The sequence below is a fragment of the Saccostrea cucullata genome, unplaced genomic scaffold (genome assembly GCF_032062105.1).
Source record: "Saccostrea cucullata isolate Sc308-1 unplaced genomic scaffold, CSIRO_AGI_Scuc_v1 ctg562, whole genome shotgun sequence".
Classification (NCBI taxonomy): Eukaryota; Metazoa; Mollusca; class Bivalvia; order Ostreida; family Ostreidae; genus Saccostrea; species Saccostrea cuccullata.
Window position 1 is genome coordinate 78,489 of NW_026924174.1, and position 15,722 is coordinate 94,210.

The 15,722-nt window shown below is 35.2% G+C and overlaps 2 protein-coding genes across 2 annotated transcripts in view; one reads left to right on the forward strand and one right to left on the reverse strand.

Moving 5' to 3' along the window:
• The window catches only part of LOC134265914 (serine-protein kinase ATM-like), a gene marked incomplete at its 3' end in the record, with an annotated part of 201,307 nt that overhangs the window by 59,918 nt on the left and 125,667 nt on the right, over positions 1–15,722 (forward strand). The window lies entirely within an intron of this gene.
• LOC134265910 (uncharacterized) lies at positions 79–9,017 on the reverse strand. Its single transcript, XM_062748127.1, has 2 exons — positions 8,384–9,017; positions 79–575 (listed from the first exon to the last, which is right to left on the reverse strand). Exons 1-2 carry the CDS (start codon positions 9,015–9,017, stop codon positions 79–81), a joined length of 1,131 nt encoding a protein of 376 aa, XP_062604111.1.

Consider the following 15,722-nt stretch of genomic DNA (forward strand, 5'->3'; position numbering starts at 1 on the left):
TTTGTTTCAATGGGGATTTTCCCCCTATAAATAGATATCTAGTTTCACTATACAATGCGCATGGGCAGTGGAAATATACTAGATCTTAGTCATACAAAAGTTTTCTTTCATATCCCTTATGTTTCTACAGTACGAAGCATCAAAGTGACGATGTTTGTATACTACCACTGTAGTAGTGCCCCGATCAATAAGGTAGAGTATGACTGCGGTAGTATGCCGACCAGTATGGGTTAAAGGATTACAGAGTCCAGCTTTAAGATAATGAAATCTTATGCCAGCTAAATACAGCTTAATGGTAGAAAATGATAAGCTTAAAGAGGAATGACAATAAGATACAAATTTGATAAGAACATCTTCATTTACATAAGGTAAAGTACCCAATGGTACTGCTATACCACACAAAGTCACAAATGATAAAAAGTGCTGAATGCCCGTGGAATCTGCTCTTGCTGTCTGTTGGCTAATTGCTGCACTCCATAAAGTCTTTATTTCTTCTACATTGTAATCTTGTGGTATGGAAGACAGGCTGTGGCTCGGATGTCCGCCTCCAGAGCTAGTTTGCGAAATTTGTCCATCTGGAAACGAGAAATAGCATCAGCTACAGTATTTAATTTTCCTGGAATGTGTCTAGCATGAACAGTAAAATGAAAACTTGCTGCGATGAAAGTTAATTTTTGCATTAACCTCATGATTGATTTCGTTTTTGAACGCCCTTTATTTATAATTTCGACTGTAGCTAAATTGTCACAATGGAAGAGAATTCTTTTTCTTGACCATTCCTGACCCCACATAACACATGCCATAAGAATGGGGTAGAGTTCGTAAAAAGCCATAGAAGGTTTTTCTCCACTGTGAAACATGTCTGATGGAAAAACGTCTTGAAACCACTTCCCAGCGTAGTATCCCCCAAAAGCAGAGTTGGTTGCATCCGTATATAGTTGCATATCTGCTGCTATTGTTATATTGTCTTCAAGGAAGAAGGCTACACCATTCCATGAAGATAAGAATTTGTACCACATTCCCAAGTCTAACCTACATTCAGCAGTAATTGTCACGTGATGATGAAGTTCCGACACTGTAGTAGATAAAGATATCAGATATGACACGAATGAACGGCCTGGACGTACAACCTGACAGGCAAAATTTAGGTGACCCAATAGACTTGGCAATTGTCGTTTGGTACATGTCTTTCTGTCCAAGAATGAATGTACTGTTTCAAGTATTCGCTGTAGTTTGTCAGTCGGAAGTCTTGCTTCCATCTTATTACTGTCCAAAACTATCCCTAAATACTCTAAGCACTGTGAAGGACGGCTAAAGGTATCCCCAGAATTTGATACATGGTTGTTAGAGTGTTCATTGTTGTTGCTGCTGGAAATTCTGGAGGGTCTACCGTTAGGAAGTCATCAAGGGGATGTAAAATATTGTCAATACCAAATTCATTTTGCGCAATCCAACAGAGAATTGTCGAAAGAGTGTCGAAAATTTTGGGGCTACTTCGTGAACCAAACACCAACCTTGTAAAGTAATAGTATTGATTATCCCATTTAATTCCATGAAACGGCCATAGGCTAGGATGAATTGGTATGAGTTTAAATGCATCTGAAATGTCTACTTTACACATCCAACTGTTTTTTCCTAGCTTTTTAATCAAGTCTATTGCATGATCAATTGTTACTTATGACAAAGAATATTCACTTTTGTCAATAAGGGAGTTGAGACTGGCATGATTATCTTTATTATGCGGAGCAGATAAATCAACAATGTCTTTTCTTTTCAGAATATTTTCCTTCCGCGACCCCTATTGGATTTATTCTGTATATGTCAAAGGGCATGGATGGGTACGGACCGTAAATGAACCCCTTTTGTAACTCTGTTTGAATTATTTGGGAAGTTATTTCTGGTTGTTTCCGAGAAGACAGTAGATTCCTGCATTCATAGGTTTCTGTGGGCAGAGTTCTAAAACCTGTGTAGAAACCAAATCTGAACCCATTCAATAAAATAGTCTACAGTTTGTTTATCTGAGTGGTTAACCAGTAATTTTTCCAACTTGTCTATGTTTACAGGAGTTGTAATGGTCCAAGATTTTAATGATTCCCCTGCTTTGGTGATTTTCCCCGGGGGTTTACCTCGTTTTTAGCTCTACTGGTCAGAGACCAGAAGAGCTTATGCGATAGTAATGCGTCCGTCGTCCGTCCGTCTGTCTGTCTGTCTGTAAACAATTTTTCAAAACGCTACTCCTCCTACAGTTTTGGTCTGATTTTAATATTACTTGGCACACAAGTAGACTACACAAAGATACATAAAATAGTGCATCGGTTTTTGATTTCGATGAATGGTGTTGCCATGGTTACTAAAAATAGAATTTTCTGTGAAATTCCTTTAAAACGCTACTCCTCCTACAATTTTGATCTGATTTCAATATAACTTGGCACACAAGTAGACTACACTAAGATACATAAAATAGTGCATCGGTTTTTGATTTCGATGAACAGTGTTGCCATGGTTACTAAAAATAGAATTTCCTGTGAAATTCCTTTAAAATGCTACTCCTCCTACAGTTTTGCTCTGATTTCGATATAACTTGGCACAAAAGTAGACTACACAAAGATTCATAAAATAGTGCATCAGATTTTGATTTCGATGAACGATGTTGTCATGGTTACTAAAAATAGAATTTTTTTGTGAAATTCCTTTAAAACATTACTCCTCCTACAATTTTGATCTGATTTCAATATGACTTGGCACACAAGTAGACTACATAAAGATACATAAAATAGTGCATCCATTTTTGATTTCAATGAATGGTGTTGTCATGGTTAATAAAAATAGAATTTTCTGTGAAATTCCTTTAAAACTCTACTCCTCCTATAATTTTGATCTGATTTCAATATAACTTGGCACACAAGTAGTCTACACTATTATACATAGAATAGTGCATCAGATTTTGATTTCGATGAACGGTGTTGCCATGGTTACTAAAAAAAGAATTTCCTGTGAAATTCCTTTAAAACGCTGCTCCTCCTACAGTTTCTGATTGCAATATAACTTGGCACACAAGTAGACTACTCTAAGATATATAGAGTAGTTCATCGGTTTTTGATTTTGATGAAAGTGTTGCCATTGTTACTAAAAATAGAAATGTGTGAAATTCCTTTAAAACGCTACTCCTTCTACAGTTTTGGTCTAATAGCAATGGCTTCTTTTCTCATCCTTTGTTATAAGCACAAACCAGTAGAGCTACAGTCTTTGAAAGGCACTCGGATTGTGAATGTCCAGTTTTTTTGCAAGATTTACACACATGTAGATTGTTGCATCGTTTGCTAGTGCGCCCCATATCATTGAAGTTGTTGCATATTTCAAGGCCATCTTTAAATTGTCTTGGTCTGCCATAACTATCGTTGGCTTTCATATTAGTGTACTGTCGGTATGTCTGAGAGTAATATTAAGGTTTGGCCCCTGTCTCGAGGTTTTGGTGACGAAGGGAGCGGTGTGGCTAACGCTGCTACAAAGGGTGCAGGTTATTATGTTCCCCAAACGAAGTTGGGGAACATATTGTTTTTACTCTGTTTCTTATTATTATTATTAAGGTCTTCCGTCTTCACGGAAGACCTTATAGTGATTCTACTGTTTCTTATTATTATTATTCTTATTATTCTTTTTTTTGACAAAATTTTGTGCAGACGATTTCTCGAAAACTATTCAGCAGTTTTTCATGGAACTTTCACAAAATATGTGTCATTATATGAAGTTGTTACATCCGTAGAGAAATTTGAAAAATTCGCTTTTGGTGCCAAGTTATGGACAATTTCCTGATTTTAAAATGCGATTTTGTCGCGCACTTTTATCGAAAATGGCTGAGGATATGCACTGGAGACTTATTGGAGATGATAGATCATGACTTTGTGGTTTGCAGAATCGCCTTTTCGTGCGTCGTCATTACTTCCGGTCGCTACGAGATGCAAATTGAAAAAAATCGTATTTTCTAACTTTTTTGTTTTTCGGTATTTTTCATTCATTTTTGGTATGTAAATAGAAACCCTTCTAATAATGCTTACTATATAATTTGTTTGAATGCTGATAAATCTAAACTCTGGATATTAGCATTCAAAAATCTGAAGCGGGTCCAAAATGGCGGCTGTCTATGTCAACGCCGACATTTCGCAATAGGGGTTTACGGAGGCAGCCGAGCGTTTGCTTGAACGAAAGTAACATAAGAATAAATGAAATGTAAAGGAATACTTGGATTGTTACGTCGTAGTTACGTTGCAGTTCTGTGTCAAACTAACATCTTCTATAATTGGTTTTGGCTGGTTCTCAAGGTAGAAAAAGAAAAGACTAAATGTGTAAATGAAATATCTTTTGTGCACCACGGAAAAACAGATCTTAAATCATACCTATAAATAATACTTTTTCAAAAAAGAATATCAATTATGTCAATATCAATATCAAATATAAATCTCAACCGCTGTTTTTTCTATGCACAATTGTGTCATATTAAACTAATAATAAGACAAAAATAAGAAAACGATTTTTTTTAAAGATCGCTTCATGGACTTTATTTTAGCATTCTTGTCTAAAAGACCTGATTCAAGTTATTGAGCATAAATGATATCTGATTCCTTGACCGTCGTAAACGTAGGGCGAGCCATGTTTTTCGGTGAAACGTTTCAACCTTTCTCGATTAACTAATCGGAATAGTTCACTTTGGGGAAAAACAGGAAATTGAAAAAAAAAATTAAAAATTTATAACCGTTTCATCGCTTTTGTGTTACATGCATATATACAATATGGAATTTATCAAATGTGTTTAATGTAAATATAACTTCTAAACTTCCAAACGTAGGATATAAGAACGTTTTTTTTTAAAATTTCATTGAAGCTATCACACGTATTTAATAGAACATTCCAAAGAAAAGGTGCGAAGATTAACTCGTGGCGTTTGGCGCTAAATTTTGAATAGTGGTCCGCCTTTGTAAATTTTAAGAGAGAAGCACTGTTTCGTGAATCACATATATACAAGTAGATTAAGAGTAGAGGTCACTATTGCATAATATTTTGAGCGTTGGAATTTCATGCTGGCGACTTGCGTTCAATCCCCCTTGTGTGCAAATGTGTGGGGTTTTTTTTCTACATTTTCAGCTTCGTTTCACGTTTTCTTTCCGGAATCGGACGGAAGACCTCTCGTTGCTCGCAACGAGTTTCATATCTAGTTCTTATTATTTTTCTTCCTGGGAAAATTTTGTCCGCGAGTGATCTTGTAAACTACACATCCGACTTAGGTGAAACCTTTTTAGGGTAAGTAGGCATGTTATGTAGATTTGCGGAACGAAGGTCATTTTGCGCGCACGTGCTTGCAAGAGCGTGCACGTGCAACACGTGAAATGACCAATATACTTGAAATTGCCGTAACTTTTATATTTTTCGATGTAATGCTTTGATATTTAGAATATAGAGACATATTATAAATATAGATAAGATGACATTGTCAACATGCCATTTTGCGCGCACGTGCAACACGTGAAATGACCAATATAATGGATATAGCCGTAACTTTTTTATTTTCTGATGAAATCTTTTGAAATTTATAATGTAGGGATATATTAGTAGCGTAGACAAGATGAGATGGTCAAAATACCAAGATGTCACGCGCATGCACGAGCGCTTCGCTCTGATTGGCTGAAACTAAATTCTCAATATCTTTCTTGTTTTTTTGATAAAATCCTTTGAAATTTTGAACATAGTCAAACATTATGAAGATCTACAGCATGATATATAAGAATTATCATAAAAGCATGCGCAAGCACGTGTTCTGCAATCTGATTGGCTGAAACTTTAAATGCCTGTAACTTTCTTGTTTCTCAACAAAACATGATGAAATTTAGAATATGAATAGGTATAATGGATTCCTACGTGATACTACTATGTTTGCATGCACTTGCTTATGCGCAATGCGTAAAATGATCAATATATTTGAAAAACGGTGACATTAATAATTTTATGATTTTTTATTGGTTCTTGGAATATATAAAGAAATGTTAATGATTTAGCAACATGCCATGATCACCTTGCATGTGCAAGCACGTGCTTTTGCGTGCAGTGCGTTAAATGACAAAAAGTTTATATCATTGTAGCTTTTAAAATTCTTTTATGAAATCTTGCAATACTGAGCATATTAAAAAAGTTTTAAAGGAAATTGGCACAAAAAAGGAGTTGGGGAGCGTTTGGGGAACATCTGTAACGGTCCCCGTTACAATTAGAACTAGTTGGTTTTTCATTTGCAAAGATATTGCAAAACAATGTGTTGTTGCGGACAGACCAGTCAACTGGTATATTGTGGTATTTGAGGTACGCTGCAGCCCTAGAACTAAATTGTTTATGATATTCATAGAAAGCTGAGCCGCCATATCTGTTGGCCATGTCAACAATGTCCCTCTCATATAAGTCCAACTCTTGTCGACGTCTGGGGAACGCTTCACACATAGTGTTTTCATATATGCCAAAGGCAATGAACTCTGAGATTGTCAAGGTTTTGTTTAGTCTAGGGTCTATTTAGGTCACCTGAGTAACTCAGGTGACCTATTGCTATCCGTTTTCGTCCGTCGTCGTGTTTTGTGCGTCGTGCGTCGTGTGTTAACATTTGAACATTTTCAGCTTCTTCTCTGAAACCACTGAACCAATTTCAACCAAATTTGGTATACAGCATCTATGGGTGAAGGGGAACAAAAATTGTGAATTTTATGGTCCCCGCCCCCCTGGGGCCTGAGGGGTGGGGCCAAAACCACTAAAATTATTGCAATCTTTAAAAATCTTCTTCTTTACTCCTGGACATCAAGCAGGCAAACTGTTGACATGAATGTAATGAGCATTGAGTCCTCTACCAAAATTGTGAAATTCACGGCCCCAGGGTCAGGGGTTCTAGTGCTAGGGCGGGGCTATATAGATTATATAGTGAAAATGCATGATTTCTTTGAAAATCTTCTTCTCTGCTCCTGGGTATTAAGTAAACTAAGTACATAGTTATGATGAGCAAGAGTGCCTCTTCCAAAATTGTGAATTTTGTGGTCCCAGGGTCAGGGGTTCTGGTGTTAGGGCGGGGCACTATTGGTTATATAGTGAAAATGCATTTATTCTTTGAAAATCTTCTCCTCTGATTTTGGGTATTAAATAAACTAACTAAGTACATAGTTATGATGAGCAAGAGTGCCTCTTCCAAAATTGTGAATTTTGTGGCCCCAGGTTCAGGGGTTCTGGTGTTAGGGCGGGGCTATATAGATTATATAGTGAAAATGCATGATTTCTTTGAAAATCTTCTTCTCTGCTCCTGGGTATTAAGTAAACTAACTAAGTACATAGTTATGATGAGCAAGAGTGCCTCTTCCAAAATTGTGAATTTTGTGGCCCCAGGGTCAGGGGTTCTGGTGTTAGGGTGGGGCACTATTGGTTATATAGTGAAAATGCATTTATTCTTTGAAAATCCTCTCCTCTGATTCTGTGTATTAAATAAACTAACTAAGTACATAGTTATGATGAGCAAGAGTGCCTGTTCCAAAATTGTGAATTTTGTGGCCCCAGGGTTATGGGTTCTGGTGTTAGGGCGGGGCACTATTGGTTGTATAGTGAAAATGCATTAATTCTTTGAAAATCTTCTTCTCTGATTCTGGGTATTAAATAAACTAACTAAGTACATAGTTATGATGAGCAAGAGTGCCTCTTCCAAAATTGTGAATTTTGTGGCCCCAGGGTCAGGGGTTCTGGTGTTAGGGCGAGGCTCTATTGATCATATAGTGAAAATGCATTAATTCTTTGAAAATCTTCTTCTTTGCTCCTGGGTTTTATGCCTATGATCTAAGAATATATATTTATGATGAAGAAAGGTGCATCTAGCAAAATGGTTATTTTTTTATGCCCCCCCCCCCTTCCTGGGTTGGGGGATGGGGTGGTGGTACATAGTCTGAAAATAAAATTAATACTTTGAAATCTGCTCTTAGGTATTAATCTACCATTTTATGATAAAAATTGCAAAATTTTGAAATATGTGGCCTGAAGGTCAGGGGTTCCTTTGGGATGATGTGCACAACTAGTTATAAAGCAGAAGTGCATTTTCTCTATGTTACTCTGATCTACCTTTTGATATTAAGTAAATAGAGTAAGCATGCTAAGTCTATAATTATGATAAGCAATGGTGCCTCTTTCAATATTGTGAATTGCAAATTTCATGGCCTCTGGTTTAAAACAAAAACCAAATTTAATAATTTGAAAGTTGTTGCACAATACTCAGGTGACCTATAAGGCCCGTGGGCCTCTTGTTTCGCTTTGTCAGCTTTGTCGTCGGACGGCCCGGTGTAGTATGGGATGAGGATGGTTGCTAGATTGACATCCTTACCTTCTATAATCTGCTTCCGAAGGTTCGGTGCAATTGTCTCGACGTAAGGCAGTGATTCCACCGCGTATCCATATGTGGTTCTTACTCCCATGGTCCTTGGTGATGCTTGATCAGCCCATGCCGTTATGAGAGTGTAATCTGATTCCCTCGTCTCTCGAGGAGTTCCGCATGATACAGGTGTATCATCATTTCGTGGATTGGTAGTTTGAGCCCCCGACTGGCGTAATTGATCCACGCTTCCTGCAGCCGCTGGTATTGAAGTTTGCGATCGTGCCATTGTGTTTACTCTTTCGGTTAACGAAATCATACTGCTTTGCAGGTTCTGTACGGTCGAAGTAAGGTTCCTTACCATGCCTAATAACTCTGTTCTAACGTCTTGTCCTTGGGTGGTTGAAACCGTTTCTTGCCGCGATTCCTGGGTTCCCGATTCCTGAGATGTTCTCGACTCGTCATTTGTAACAGTTTGTTTATATAACTTCACTAATACACTTCGTCTAGTATTCTGTGGTTGTGTGATTCCTTTTAGTCTCAATTCATCTCTCAGTTTTGAAATGGACCAATTTTCTGGAAGTGAATCGTCATATGATGTCTTCGGTTGTCGATTAACACGAGTGCGATTCCTGATAGGCGGCATTTTTTCACAAGTTTATTACAGCCATGGAAAAGTCACAATAGATTCCGAATATCACAAAATATGTCCACAAAACTATTGGTATCACATGACAAAGTATTAGGAAAACGAAAGTAGAAAGAAACTTTGGATTAAAGGCAAAATAATGACCAATTTAAAGGTACAATACTAAACACTTCGATTACAAAAGACAGACTAAGATAGCGTCCCTTTCCGCACTTCTGATTGGTTCAACTGATCACATGGTATTGTTTATAAACATCCCAGGATCATGTCTACTGATTATGTCAACAATTAAGAAACATAGTTGTGTATAAACAAAAATTACATAAATTTACATAATATTCTTCACAAACACAGGAAAGCCATAAATCATCATATTCATATGGAAGCATCCTCAGGTAGTGTTGATTCATGTTTGTTCAAATCATGACCCCCAGGTGCAGTCACAATAGAGGATCAAAAATTTACAAAGGAATATAGAGGAATATTTCAAAAATTTTTTCTCAAGAATAGCAAAGCCATGATTGTTTACATTATATAGAAGTATCCTCAGGTAGTGTAAATTGAGATTTGTTCATAGCATGATTGACAAGTAGAAGGGGGGGTATACTTTACAGCAATCTATGAAAAATGTAATGATGTTATTTAAGGTACTCCGATCCTTAGCTTGGAAGGATAACTCTTTTAATTTATAATTTAACTGAAAAAGTCTCAAAATGAAGCTTAAAAATTAAATCTTTTCATGCAAAAATAATTTTTCTTTATTTACTGTTTTACAGGAGTGCCGACCCTAATTTGTATGAAAATGAAATAAAAATTTTAAAATGTCTCCACTAAAAATTTTATTTTTATTTCTCCTGCTAATAGCTTATTTATAGTCACTGATAAAATAAAAGAAACATAAACAAATTTTTCACAAGCCTTTCAAACTTGAATTGTCATTGGCTAAGGTAATTATATTCATCTAATCTAGTTTTCAAAACTTGTGAGCATGAAAATCACTGCACAGCATAACAGTTAGCGGTAAAATGTCAAAATAGGAGGGTTAAATTTATTTGTAAATAGACCTAGTTATTTTTGTTAAAAAAGTTACATGTCACATATTAGGAAAAAAATTTCAGATTAATTTTTAATGAATGATTGAATAAAACAAATGAAACTAGATCTTGATCGAATTATGGAAATTGAGATCCTGTCAACCCCTTGTTTTGAGAGTTTTTAATAATATTTTCTTTTATTTGTAATGACAGAACAGAAAGTGGCATGACTGAGGAAATTTGATCCCAACTTTCACTCATTTTATCCTGTTAATGACACATATTGTGATTCAAAAGGGATTTTCGCTTGTAGCAAAATAATGTAAATCAACATATTAATAACAGCTCTTTTTTGTAAAACAATTTTTTAACCACTAGGGAAAAACAAAGCTGCAAATGATAACGTCCGAACAAATATGACCTGTTTTTTTTAAATTCAATTAAATTCAAAGATGTGGAGTAGAACCAGTTTCAACAAATTTTTGAATTCTGCAGTAAAAAGAGTATTGTCATAGTCTATTCTAAATGTATATACTTATGGTTAATACATGTATTTTTATGCCCCACCATGAATATGGCCGGGGCATATAGTGTTTATCATGTCTGTCTTCCATCCTTCTGTCCTTTTGTCTTTCCGTCCTGTCCTTCCGTCACACTTTGTGTTTACATGTAGTTCAGTTCAAAGCTTAGTTTCAAAAAAACTATCCAAGATATTTTCATCAAACTTCACATGCTGATAGATATTGATGAGAGCTATGCAACTGCATCAACATTCTTTGACCTTGACCTTTCCTTTGACCTTGACTCCACTTTTCTTAAATTAGTGTTCAGCTTAGTTTTAAACATAATGTTCAAGATGGTATTATGAAACTTCACATGTTGATACATACTGATGAGCGCTTTGCAACTGCATCACCATTTTTGACCTTGACCTCTCCTTTGACTCCTGTCCTCACTTTTCTCAAATAAGTGCTTTGCTCAGTTTTAAAGATACCATTCAAGTTAGTGTTATCAAACTTCAGTGCTGATACATACTGAAGAGAGCTATTCAACTGCATCAACATTTTGACCTTGACCTTTCCTTTGACCTTTTGACCTCACTTTTCCTAAATCAGTGTCAAACTTCATATGCTGATACATATTGATGTTAGCAATTCAACTGCATCAAAATTTTGGACCTTGACCTTTCATTTGACTTTGACCTCACTTTTATCAAATTGTGTTTAAAACGGTTTTAAAGAAATCATTCGAGATATTTTTTATCAAACTTCATTTGTTCAATATATTTTTAACTTCATATACTGATGATAGCTTTTCAATACGCAAGTTTCGAGATTATTTCCCTTGGTTCGCTCTTTCTTTGAGGAGGGGAGTTTTGTTGCTGCTTAAACAGACATGTGGGACAGATATTTATATATTGGATACATTGCATCATCGATATACTGGTTTATCATAATTACATGCTTGTCAGGATGCACTCTACAACTCGAGAATAACCAAATTAATGTAAAGGTGTCATTTTTTTAAAGCAAAAAAAATCGTAACAAAAAAAAACCCATCAGTGAATGTGAGACTTTACAGACAGGGGAAGAGATATGGACCTCTAATAAATATTGTCATGCTGTCATTCGCAATAAACATAGGCCCAGAAATATATACCAATCCAGACATCCATATTATTATGCCCCCGTAAATGAAGTTTCAGGGGTGCGTAGTTTTTGTCGTGTCCGTCCGTCTGTCTGTCTGTCTGTCTTGAGTACCAACAATTTTGACTTTTTTACCTTGACCTTAGAGATATCTGTACTTATGAAACAACTTTAACCTTGGCCATAACTTTTGAATTGTAAGGGCTAGGGCTTTCATACTTCACATCTTTAATCCTTGTGACAAGACCTTTCATTAATTATCAAGAACCTTGACCCTTTGACCTTGGATTTTGACCTACTTTTAACAAACTTTATCCTTGGCCATAACTTTTGAAGGGTTAGGGCTGGAGCTTTCATACTTCACATATGTAAATCTTGTGAAAGACCTTTCATTGGATATCAACAACTTTGACCCTTCGACCTTGACCTTGGAGTTTGACCTACTTTTTACAAACTTTAACCTTGGCCATAACTTAATTTTAAACAGTTAGGGCCAGCACTTTCATACCTCCCATATGTAATCTTTGAGACAAGGCCTTTCTTTAGAAACCAACAACCTTGACCCTTTGACCTTGACCCTGGAGTCCTACCTTTGAAAACATTAACCCTGGTCATAACCTTTGAACAGGTGGTGCTAGGGTTTTATATTTCACATTTGTATTTCTTGTGAAAAGGCCTTACTTTAGGTACCAACATATTTGATCTGCATTTGAGAAAGCTTAACCTTCGCTATGTTGCCATATGGGGGCATCAGTGTTTCACAAACACATCTTGTTGTTTGTATCATCTGTCCTTAAATACGGTTAGAAATTTATATATTTTGAAATTGTTTACCAATAAAAGTTATGAAAATACTGTAAATTACACCATTAAAATAGAACGAATTATACAGATGTCAAATTATAATTATTATTTATAATCCTGCAAGGAAAGTAATGGTTCTGTTTAAATAAATTCATCATGTGACGCCATCATCCGTCTGTCCGTCCATCTTTAAACTTTTTGCATTTTCAATTTATTCTCAAGATCCACTGGACCAATTTTAACCAAACTTAATACAAAGCATCCTTAGGTGAAGTGGGGTTTATTTTGTTAAAATGAATTTAGGTCCAAGTCCCCTCACAAAGGGAGATATTCAAGAAAAGACAAAAAATAGGATGGGGTCACTAAAATATCTTCTTCTCGATAACCACTTGACCAGAAAAGCTGAAACTTAGTGGAAGCATTTTTTAGCATCTTTTAACATTGAAATATATAGGAAAAATCTTTTAAAATCTTCTTCTCAAGAACCACTGGACCAGAAAAGCTGAAATTTATATGGAACCATTCTTGGGTAGTGTAGATTCTAAATTGTTCAAACCATGATCCCTGGGGGTTGGGTGGGGCCACAATAGAAAATCCAAGTTTTACATTGAAATATATACCGTAAATCTGGAAATTTTTGCTGTAGATAAATTTTTAGCAAATTTGCCAGTTCATTGCACTTGCAAAAATTTTTTCTTAAAAATAATTCAACAATAAGAAAATGTAAACAAAACTGTTCATTCGCAAAATTTTGAAACTTAAAAATTAATCAACAGCATTTGGAGCGGAATTTGCAAAATAAAATCAACGTAAAAATTACCAGATTTATGGTAGGAAAAATCTTTAAAACTCTTCTTCTCAAGAAGCACTGGGCCAGAAAACCTGAAACTTATATGGAAGTATTCTTGGATAGTGTAGGTTCTAAATTGTTCAAACCATGACCCATGGGTATGGGTGGGGCAGCAATAGAGAATCCAAGTTTTGCATTGAAAAATATTGGAAAAGTCTTTAAAACTCGATCTTCTTAAAAAGCACTGTGCCAGAAAACCTGAAACTTATGTGAAATGAAATGAAATGAAAACATGAAATTTCTCTGAAAAGTAATACATTAAATACCTACATTTATGTAGAACGATGCTAAAGTATTAAATTTAAATAATGGCAATGTACAAATACTTCAAGCATGGCCTATTTTGTTATAATGTAAAAGACGACAAATTGTTAATGGTTGGATTATAATCCAAGTCTTTTACAAGACAAGAATTTACAAAAAAATTACTGTAAATCACTTTTTATTCTTGAGAACTTAATTTCTGCTTAATTACGCGAGGCTGTTTGCTTGCGAAAATTTTATTCTCACGTATAATTGTATTATTAATGTTTATATACAACAGAAACCACCGCTCGCGAAAATTTTGTCTCGTTAATAAATACCGAATAGCTAAGTCGCGAAAATAAGGTGTCGTGAAAATATAGTGATTTCTAGTATTTCTAACACGTATTAAAAAAAATAAGCGAAAACATGTTAGAACTACATGTAGGTCTGAGAATTATGAACAGTATTGCAGATATTCAGTTAATTAAATATCTTCAGAGCAAATTAAATTGATAGTGTGATTTTAAATTTTAGAAAAGACCAACTGTGTAAAATGTAATACATTAGAATTTTTTCTACTTTACGTATTCAAAATGGTTAAATTTTTCAAAAAATCTTGAAATTGAATATCACTTCCTGTGTCGACCGGAAGTGAAGGATACAAAATCAAAAGATGCCATGCATAACTCAAAGAGATGTTGTATCATCCCAGAAAATATCGTGATTCAATCTTGAGTGGTTAACCAGAAGATGCTTGGACAAAATGGCAATTAAAAAAAAGAAAATTGGACCAAAAATGTGACCGGAAGTGATTTTTCAAAAAATAAAAAAATGTTCTAGAGATATAACAAGAATGCATCATTCCTGAAAAAATCTTTGAAATCGGTTAAGTAGTTTCCAAGAAATCACGTGTACTATGAAAAGGGAATAATAACTAGAAAGTCTGCTATTGCAAACAATAGCTTATGTCGTCCCGAACTGGACAAAAATTTCATTTTTTTTTCATCACTAAAACAATACCCATTATGGCTAAGCTTGGAAAACCATCAACTCGTATCAGTCCTTTAAGTACTTTCAGTACTTTGATTTAAAAATCAAAGTTAAAGAATTTTCACTTTTACCTGTTTCCATGGAAACTATTGACAATTTGCAATTTTTAAATCCAATGAGCACAATTACAGATACCAATCATTACATAAATAAAATTTCATGAAGAATGTTCAAGGGATCAGAGAGAAAACTCGCGGACAAAATTCGTCGCTTTTTGCAGGTTTCCATGGCAATGGTATCCATTTTGAAACTGAATGATCACACAACACAACTACAACCAGCAATCCTCCTTTGAGGAAAGTTTCAGGAAGATTGTCCCAGCCATCTCCAAGAAACAGCTTGTATAACAAAAACATGCGTACAATCGCAATATGTCGTCCCTGACTTCGTTCGGGACGACATAATAATAATAGGAAACATAAGAAAAACAGTAAGGTCTTCTGAAGGAAGTCGGAAGACCTTAATAAGAAAAAGAAACTTTACAATAATAGAAGGGTCCTCCGCTGAAGACGGAAGACCCTAAAAAGAAACAGAGTAAAAACATGTTCCCCAACTTCGTTTGGGGAACATAATAAATCTGTGATGTAATATCTGTTATAATTAATGCCTACACTACAGGAGATTATAAAAATCAAATATAAGGAATTTAAAAATCATAGTAATCTTTGAATTATGGTTGACATGATTTTCTTGCACTCTAAACTGCATGTTCATGAGAATTGAATATTTCCATTTCTATTCGTTTTCCCAAATAACTCGTTGAAAATTAGTGGAGTTGATTTGATCATTCTACCAGAAGTAAATTTCGCCAATCCATAGGTAAGAAGCTAAGGAGACCTAACATGCTTTGCGTCTGATGCTAAGGAGGTCATACATGTTCTGTGAAATTACTAATTTTCATGGGGGTTAAATTTTCATTGTTTTTAAGGTATGAAGAGACCCATGAATTTATGTCCACCACGAAATGTAATTTTTCACATATATTACTACTGAACAATTCTTCAGCCAAGAAATCAAATCCCCTTGAACCAATATATTTTCCTCAAACCACGAAAAATTTGACCCCTCGAAA